Source organism: Centropristis striata, chromosome 14 (genome assembly GCF_030273125.1).
Source record: "Centropristis striata isolate RG_2023a ecotype Rhode Island chromosome 14, C.striata_1.0, whole genome shotgun sequence".
In the NCBI taxonomy this organism is placed as follows: Eukaryota; Metazoa; Chordata; class Actinopteri; order Perciformes; family Serranidae; genus Centropristis; species Centropristis striata.
The window spans coordinates 20,560,287-20,570,143 of NC_081530.1; the positions used below are offsets into that span (position 1 = coordinate 20,560,287).

A 9,857-nucleotide genomic window follows, 5' to 3' on the forward strand; every position below is an offset into this window, starting at 1 on the left:
TTTGCACAGCTGCTGGAGAGTGATGACAGCAATGTTTGGCTTTTATAATTGAACTGGAGTTTGGTGGTGTTTGCAAGATTAAATCAGAAGTCGTTGGCGAATGGAGCTCATCAAACTACACCTTAAAAACACGGGAATCAAGTGTAGTCTCTCGTACAGCCTAATCGTGGAGGGCGCTATCAAATTAATATCTGGCATTAATTAGCATTTCTGAGATAACAAATACACTGAGAAGAGGAGATGAGAGCTCCTAACAAAAAGTGCAAGAAAAGAAAAACAAACAGTTAGAGCAGAGCCTTAAAGGCAAAATACACGGTCGCTCATTAAGTTGGAATAAAATATGTTTTTCACATCTTTCCATGGAATGACTGTGACAATGTGATTCATTATTGACGGATAAAGTTTATGTCTTCTCAAAGCTTTATTAATCAATCTCTTCCAAACATATCATAATAAAAATTCAACCACATTTAACAGAAGATTATGTCTAAAAACAAAATGATTCCACATGTATGGGCATATGTGTCAAAATACCATTGTTATGATCATTTCAGTAGATTTTCAACAAAAAATTAGAATAATGATGCAAAATGAGTCCCTACAATATCATGAATCATATCTAAGTTGTAAGGCGAGTTTTAAAAAATCGCAAATAGATATTCTTTTCCAAATCGTGCGGCCTTAAGTTACAATCTAAGAAGCTTGAACTGACTGCAAATTTCACAGTCAAATCATTGAAATGGTAAAATGTTGTCATAAAACAAAAAATCCTTTTATTCAGGCTATATGTGGGGGAGTTGAATGTAAATCATAGGATGTAGCCTATTTTGGTCTAAATATCAACAATATTACTTTACTTTTCATTTATTTAAAGTAACAGTCAACAATAAAATATGGCCCATTTCAGGCACTGACATCTATAAAAAAAAAACTTCTGTTTGAAGTCAAGCTTTAAGACAAGATGGAAACACTTCTCATATTAATAAACGTCAACCACAGACAGAGAGCACAAATGAAACTAAACTCTCACGACAACAAATGGCATTTTTTTCTGAGAGCAGAACATACAGTAAGTGATGTTTTCCCATAAACTGCTCTCAAAGACCTCACTAAAGCTATTTTCAGTCTGCTTAAAAGTAGCCGAGCCCTGATATAAATCAAGTAATTGCTAACAGAGTCCCATGATGTAATTTTAGCTTTAAGCTCCAAGACGCAGAGATCGGCCATTAAAGTGGAATAGCATTTAATTCGTCTCCATTGAGCGGCCTAATGCCTTCCTAAGTCGAGAGTGTGTAGCGCTGTTTCATGTTGAAAGAAATGCATTTTACGTGGTAATTGAAAGGCTTTTATGTCACAGAGTGTTTGGGTCCAAAGCTAGCACTGACGGATTAAGCCCGACTCTGACAGAGCGATATAAAGAGAGGGCATTTCGCAGAGAACACATGAAAGCGTTTCTTGGATCTTAAACGATAACTTTAATCTATGAGCCGTAATTTCCACAACAACCTACAGACAGAAGGGGCTTATGTGTCATCATTGCAGCGTTGGCAGATTGTATTACTGTATTTTCATACAAAAATTATTTGTGTGCAAGACTGACAATCAAGATGCCAGCGTGAAACTGCTTTCGGTATGTCATCCGGTTACAGTTCCACATTAAACGGGATTAGAGAGGAAGCTTTTGCTTGGGGGACAACTAAAACTGGAACGAAACAAGGGGGAAAAAACATTTATCATACGTTAAAATGTGCTTTTCTGCGCTTTAAATCAAATTCTGTTACTGCGAGACATCTTGATTGTGTTTTTCCTTCTGTCGCTGGTGGAATTTCCTATCAAGTCATTTGAGTATGAAAACAGTACAAGCTTTGAATAAATGGCGAAAACAATTCCCATGAGACTGGAGAAAGCTTGAGAGCAGCCAAACCCGCCAAGTAACCAGAAAACCAACATCATCCTCCGTCACAGCCAAGTCATGACATCATGTGGTGTCCCTGTGGTCTGGACTCCTAATTTGCTGGCCCGGATACTGATGCTCTCAAAAGGGCTGGGCGACTTAATCCAACACTGAGAGACAGGAAAATAATAGCACTGTGCTTCAGCGAGGTCCTGTTTCTGTCGCTGTCTCTCTGCAGCATGTCAACGTGAATATTCTCCCTTGAAGGAGTGCCGTGATACAACCTGACATTACCAGCTCGGATTGCCCCCAAAATTAGATAGAGTTAGTTTGCTTTGGCTGCACTCGCCGCTCCACAAAAACCTGGACACTGTATAAACTCCAGAAATGTCTCTAATGACAGACACATGGCACTGAAATGTGACCCCGTGCTCGAGATAATCACTGTCATTGAGTGTTAGAGCAAATCAGTTGGGCTATTAACACTGAAACCAGTACAGACCTACACCAGCGGTGAGGGGTCAGACTGCTGCATATATGTATAAAGGAACAAGAATTAAAACTGCTTATGTTTGAAAATAAATGCTAGACATGCACGTGCTTTCAGTGTTTTCATCTTCATGCAACACAGTGCATACTTTACACTTATAGTACACACATTTCAAACAGATGAGTTTTGAAAAATTCACAGGCAAAAAGACAAAATTTTAGATTTGACATTAACAACTAATTAATTAAGTATATCGACTCAAAATAAAATTATTTAGAAACTATTTTGATGTTTTATGAATCAACATTTGATGGTTTCAGCTTCTAAAATGTGCCAATTTGCTACTTTCTTGGCTACATTACAAAACATATATTTGGACTGTTGGTCAGACAAAAAACATTTGTAAACTGTTCAGGCCTTCAATTGACCAAACATATAATTTGGAATATATTTGGCAGATTAATCATTATGAAAATATTTGTTAGTTGCAGCTTTGGTAAAAGTGTAACCCGAACCGTCCATTATAATCAACCATGGATGTATAATAAGAACTGGTTGCCTGACCGAAAGATGGCATCTGTTCAGTACAATAGGAAATGGTCGCCTATATAAAAAGAACTGGATAAAGTGTTGTAAGTAGGGCCTCATTCACTCCTATGAAAGTTGCACAGTGGTGCATGAAGCCAAACAAGTTTTATGCATTTCCATGAATAAAAATACCCAAAACACATCTATTATTATTATTATTGTTATTATTACATCACATACAGTCATGGAAAAAATTATTAGACCAGCCTATTTATTCAATTTCTTGTTCATTTTAATGCCTGGTACAACTAAAGGTACATTTGTTTGGGCAAATATAATGATAACAAAAATAGCTCATAAGAGTTTAATTTAAGAGCTGATATCTAGCCATTTTCCATGGTTTTCTTGATAATAACCAAAATCATTATCAATCATGAACAAGCAATTGAATAAAACAAGGGTGGTCTAATAATTTTTTCCATGACTGTATTATGGACTGTTTAATGAGGTCATTCAACTTTGACCTAACTAGTAAGCTAGCTAGTACAGATAGCTACTAGATTTGTGCTATGTGGGATTATTACTAACATTTCCAGTGCCCTGAATTTCAGTTTTACCCCCAAGTAATTGGCAATTTCACCAAATTATCAGTGTAAGTTGTTTTCTTAGATGATATAAACAATGTAAAAATATCTGAAAATTAACCCACCACACCAGCTAACATGGAGTAGCTAACATTGTAAAGGGGGATATTGGCTGCAATCAGTGCAATTAACTTCACCTGCGCTTTTCCTTCTCACATGTTAAGGTCCTATGTGAAAAAGGTGTATTTTCCCCTACAGTGGTAGCATTTAATGACAAAGCCACACAGCCAACTACTGAATAGTATTATGTTTAAAGCGTTTGTGATTGTAGACATTTGAGGTTATAAAAATAAAAACGTTTAAAGTGTATGACTTTAACCTTAATCTTGTTATTAACCTGGGGACAAGCAATTCAGGGTAATTGCCTCATGGCAAAAGACAGAAAAAGAAAGAGGAGAGTTAAAGGAGAGTAGGGACTTATTTATACAGTCTATGGTAGGGACACTTGAGATAGAGAATGTGACTGCTAAGGATAATAATTTGTAACACTTAAACCCGCTGTGAAAAATAAAAATAAATATGTAGGAAGTGGCTTTAGCCTGCTCTCCACACAAGCTAGAGGCAATTCAGAGCACTTTCCATCACTGAAAACCTCATTACCATCACAATTCTGTACTTTTCATATCGTCACACTGTTAAAATAATCGCCTATGTCTGTGGTAAAATCGCCTACATCCTCAGTTGATCAGATCATGTGATTTTACCCCTTTAAGATAATGGCCTATGCCAACTGTTTGACTTACGCAGATTTATTAATAAAATGTGACTTAGGCAATTTTTTGAACATGCCTTTGTGACTTAAGCAAGATATGGTAACACTTTGTTTTTAAGGTGTCTACATAAGAGTGACATGAGCGTGTCATAAACATGACATGGGATGTGTCATGAACATTAATGACACTTTGAAGTAACATTAATGCTCATGATACTTGTCATGTCATGTCATGTTGACAGGCTTGTGTGACTCTTATATAGACACATTCAAAATAAAGTGTTACCATATCTTGCTTAAATCACAAAGGCATGTTCAAAAAACTGCCTAAGTCATTTATTTCTCTTAAGTTACATAATTTACACACATACTATGCCAATAGCCATCCTTTGTTACATCATTTTTGAGTGAAATGATCAATAAATGTCAAATGTTACATTTTTGGTGAAGTTTTTTGTGTTTCCTGCAAAACTTGAACATAAAAAAAAGAGTGCTAAGGCGATTATTTTAACAGGGTGACGATATTATAATACTGTTTTTTTTTTTTACCGTTTGCCTTCCATGGTTTTCCACTGGCTGTTATGTCGCCTGCCAACTGACGGTATTTCTTTCAAACACTTCGCCTCTTTCGAGTTTTTCTTTGCTTCTCTGCAACTTCCAAAAGCGAACAACGTTTATTGATCCATGTGAGCTGCCGTACTTGACGGTTGGAGGAAGTAGCTTTACTCTAAAAACAGTGGCGTGTAAAACTAAACTCAAAGGCAATTTTTTGGCCAAATTGTGACACATTTTTCCAAATTACTTCGTAAACCAGGCCGCAGGACTGGATACTTTGAATAAGTACTCAGTCCGTCGTTTACTGTCGGGATAAGTTGTACTTTATTCGTTGATTTCCACCACTTTGTGCTAACGTTTTAGCCGGCTATCGAGTTAGCCGACACAGCTAAATGTTGCTTCAGCTGGATGAAAATTCACAACACTGAGGAAAAGGAGACTCTGAATGTGTTTTCAGACCGTTGTGAAAGTGGAAAAGTGTCCATACATAGAGGTGGGTTCATTAGCCAACAGCTTGTCCTTTGGCTTATTTACTAACGTTGTGTTGTGTCTGAAATTATAGTTCTTACAACACTTTCACTTTAAAAAGGAAGTGGATGTGTTGTGGATTAGTCGTACAAACTCTCTTCATTCTTTAAACTGGCTTCTATCTGTACACTAGACAGATATAACCTGTGGTCACGGGATGAAGTAACTAATTTAACGGGTTATAAGCCAAAAGGCTGGAAACCAACAATGCAATTCAAATGATCTTGAAGTTAGAGTAGAAAAGCAGTAAGATAAGATATTATTATTATTATTATTATTATTATTATTATTAAAACGGATAAGGTAATACAAATGAAATAGAATAAAGATGAAACAAATAGTATAAATACAAACAAACAACCAAGAGCAAACTAAAAAACCTAGTAGTACAAACATGTTAACATGTTACTCTCTTCCTAAGGAAAGAGAAGGAAAAAGATGAGGGATGTGTGTCACTGTAATTTGCACGCCCCCTAATATGTCATTGTCTATTTTTTTTAGTAGAGGGAAGGAAATGCTGTATTTTTTTTTGTTTGTTTTAGGATTGAGTATTCACTTTGTTACTTGTCAACAATGATGTTTTCACTCAGATCATTACTAGTTGCCATGTCTGGTGAGATGGGTGGGCACAAAGTTGCCTTCATTTTACAGATTTTGTAGATAATTAGGACATGTCCCATGTCTAGTAGAGATAAGCATTTTGTCTCAATTTCCTGACATTTTCTGGATCAACTGACTAATGAATTAATTCATAAAATATGCTATATACGATCTGTATTTGTAGATAACTGTTAGTTGCCTCCTAATTAGCACATTACCAAATACTAAGCATCAGTGTGGTTAAAAACACCCCAAGTCCTGTTTACTCTGACAATTGTTGACACAAAAGAAGTGTCAGTTCACCTATTTGATGCATAATATTTTACTTTTCTTCCCATTCAGGACAATGCCTCGCTTGCAGTCTGGTGTTTGGAAGCATTTCACTCTGGCTGTTAAAGAAGGTAGGGAAACCTTCATGTGCAACTACTGCTTAAAGACTTACACCAAAAATGCCACCAAGATGCAGATGCATTTGGACAAATGCAAGGAGTACTCCATGGTTTCACAGCAGTCACCGGGCCCAGATGGGAGCTCCTCTGCCTCCATTCCTGTTCCCTCCTTCTCGTTCTTACCATCTGCCACTCCTGGGGGACAGTTCCTCATTGATTCGGTGGATCAGCGCAGCCAGGCGTACGCTGACGAGTGCCTGGCGAGAGCTGTGTATGCCACTTCGTCACCCCTCACTCTCACAGACAATATTTATTGGAAACGATTTTTCAGTGTGCTCCGGCCTGCTTACTGCCCCCCCACCAGAGAGGTTTTGTCCTCTCATCTCTTGGACTGTGAGTATGACAGAGTACAAAGCCAGGTTCATGAGGCCGTAGGAAAAGCAGACTGTGTCACCATCATCTGCCGCGGCTGGTCTAACATAAAAGAAACTGGAGCTATCATTTATTTAGTTGCAACGCCTGTACCCCTGTTCTACAAGCGTACTACGACAGAGGAGCAGACACTCACAAGCACTTTTATTGCTGAGGAACTGAAAGATGTAATAAATGAAGTGGGACCACAAAAAGTTGTCTCTGTTGTCACTGATGACGCCCCAGAAATGATGGCAGCTTGGGCTCAAGTTGAAGAAGCCTTCCCGCACATAACCGCCATCGGCTGCACATCGTGCGGCGTCCAGCAGCTCTTCGATGACACAGTTGCAACACCATCTATGCAGGCTCTTTGCAGGAGAGCTGAGCAGGTGGTGAGGTATGTTAGAGAGCGGAAAACATTAGCAGAGACTTTTAGGTGCTGGCAGATGACAAGGATAAGAAACGACACTGCTAACGGGACGACCCTGACACCGCCCATTAACTCTGAGTGGACTGGTGTGGTTAACATGTTCAACAGCCTCCTGGAAGGTCAGAACTCTTTACAAGAGATGGCTGTCTCACCCACACTGGATATGGAAGCATCCATCAGGGCAACAATACAGGATGCAGCTTTTTGGAAAGGCTTAAGCGGCAGTCGAAACCTTCTCTTCCTGATTGGGAATTACATAGATTACATGAAAAGAGATGATGCTGTGCTCTCTGGTGTTGTGGACATGTTCAGTCAGTTGAGGTACCACATCGGAGCTTCGCTGTCTGGGTCTGTGCTGCACAGCGCTGAGCAGAAAGCCGTCGTGGCGTCGTTGGACAGGTGTCAGGAGTTTTGCGTGAAGCCAATCCATGCAGCAGCGTACATGCTGGACCCAAAACACGTTGGACAGCAGACACTCTCTGGGGAGCAGATAAATGGCGCTTACTACGTGATTTCCAACCTGTCCCACCATCTAAACCTTGATGAGGGCAAAGTTCTTGGCAGCTTTGCCAGATTCTCAGCCAAGCAGGGATTATGGAAGGGTGCCGGGATATGGAGTTCATGCCAGCACGTGTCCGCGTCCACCTGGTGGAAAGGGCTGTGTTCCTCTGAGCCGCTGTCCGCTGTCGCCTCTGCTATACTCCAGATCCCACCCACGACAGGTGGTTGCGAGCGCCTGCAGCCACGCTTTAGCAACACAAAGGTGCAAGGTCCTCTCTCGGCTGACAGGCTGCAAAAACTGGTAGCAGTGCAGGCGAATCTGAACCTTTTAGAGCCGAGTGATAGCGAGTACGCTCCGCTGGAGAATGAGGAAGAGAGGAAAGTGTTGTTTCAATCTGAGACTCAATAGCAAGACAAAATGAGACATCATACTTTTTCAGTATGTGTTTAAAACGATACAATATCAACATTCAGTAGTATCGAAAGTACAGAAGCTGTAAAAAAAAAAAAGGCAGATCTACAATCAGACTTTAAGTTCGGCATCATGTCAGCCTTAAAAGCTATGATGAGCATGGATTGTGATTCTTATTCCTTGTGAGGAAATAAAAAAGTTAACAAAATACAGACAGTTTATTAGATTAAATGTATATTTCCCATGACACTTATGTAGTCAGTCTGAACTTACACTGTGTTCACATTCCTCTCTTCACTCCAAGGACTGTTGAAAAAAATGTAAAAAAGGAGTGAATCTGATGCCATCATATGTTTTAATCATATAGAATGTATACTCATATACTACTTTTTTATTCCATTTTCAAATTGTGCGTCATAACTAATGACAATGTGACATATTAAGAGACTAACAAGAAATTGTTTACATAGTGTAAATAAAATCATTGTATTTATTGAAGATAAACATTTTGTCTGTTCCAAGTCTGTGTGTCCAAAAAATAGAGGAGTTAAAGGAATAGTTTGGCAAATATGAGAGTTAGATTGATGCCAAAAGCAAGTAAGCTCATTTTAGATCTTTGCCGAACAGTAACAGTCTAGCTCGTTATCTTCTGTGAAACCACAAGTTATCATTTTTACACTTTGGTTTTTGAACAAAGTAAACAAGTGAGAAATAAGCTGTTCATAACTGAGTTTAGAGGTGCTGGTATGCAGATTGTGTGACCTTCTGTCAGAGCAGATTCCCCATTTCCAATAGTTTGCTAACCAGCGATGATGGGCTGTAGCTCTATTTTTAATGGGCAGAAAAAAGACTGGTATTGATCTTTTCATTCAACTCCCAGCAGGAAAGCAAATATTTCACAAAATGTCAAACCATTGCTTTAGAAACAAATCACTTCCATTTACTGTCATGGCATTGTATAAAAGAAGGGGAAAATATTTTGGTGAAGATCATTTCAATTATTCAATATCAATTGATATTTTTAACACAGTTACTCATTGTCTTTGAAAATTTCATGCATTTATTAAACTTTAGAGGAAAAAACTTTTTAATGACAAATTTCCTTAAAATACTAATAAAAAAATAAGGTTAATAAAAAAATAAATAAATAAATATATTAAATAATAAATATATTAGATAAAAAAATAAATAAACATCAACTAGGTTATAATGTTTTGACACTATAACAACATACTGAAAACTATTAAACATAAATATTAAATATAAAATAAAATAAATTAGACCAAAATAAATTAGATCAATAATGTTGCAGTGCACTGCCACAACCTTATGAAAACAGACACATTTTCAACATTGAGGTAAGCTATATTAAACATAATTCAGTCAGTAACTCACTGTTTGCTGGATTTGAAACGAGACGAGAGAATCCGTGTGAACCGAAATGCAGCGCAATAATTATTTTATTGTAATTATCTTCTTTTTAAAATCACTGGAAACCAAAAAATGTAATGTAAAATACAATCTGATTAATCACCCGGCCCAAAGTGTAGCCCTGAGTGTAACTATAAGCTGTTAAAAAATTGAAAAGATCCAACTTCAGCACTTTTCATCAAAGATTTAATGACACATAAAATATAGTCGTAGCTTGTAAGAAAGTTAAAAAGCATCACAAAGAAGTGCCGTGGTGAATCACTGAGTGTGTTTTCTCACACACACACTCATTCACTGCTCGTTCCCTCCATGCCGTCGGCCCCTCTGCTGTG

General features: G+C 38.0%; 1 protein-coding gene across 1 annotated transcript; it reads left to right on the plus strand.

Moving 5' to 3' along the window:
• The first annotated feature begins 4,873 nt into the window (after positions 1–4,873).
• On the plus strand, positions 4,874–8,598 carry LOC131984623 (uncharacterized). The gene is made up of 2 exons (XM_059349513.1): positions 4,874–5,316; positions 6,294–8,598. Exon 2 carries the CDS (start codon positions 6,298–6,300, stop codon positions 8,089–8,091), a length of 1,794 nt encoding a protein of 597 aa, XP_059205496.1. The 5' UTR covers positions 4,874–5,316; positions 6,294–6,297; the 3' UTR covers positions 8,092–8,598.
• Positions 8,599–9,857: the final 1,259 nt, after the last annotated feature.

Coding starts and splice junctions, on each gene's coding strand:
- LOC131984623 (XM_059349513.1), top strand. CDS start 6,298: ATGCCTCGCTTGCAGTCTGGTGTTTGGAAGCATTTCACTCTGGCTGTT.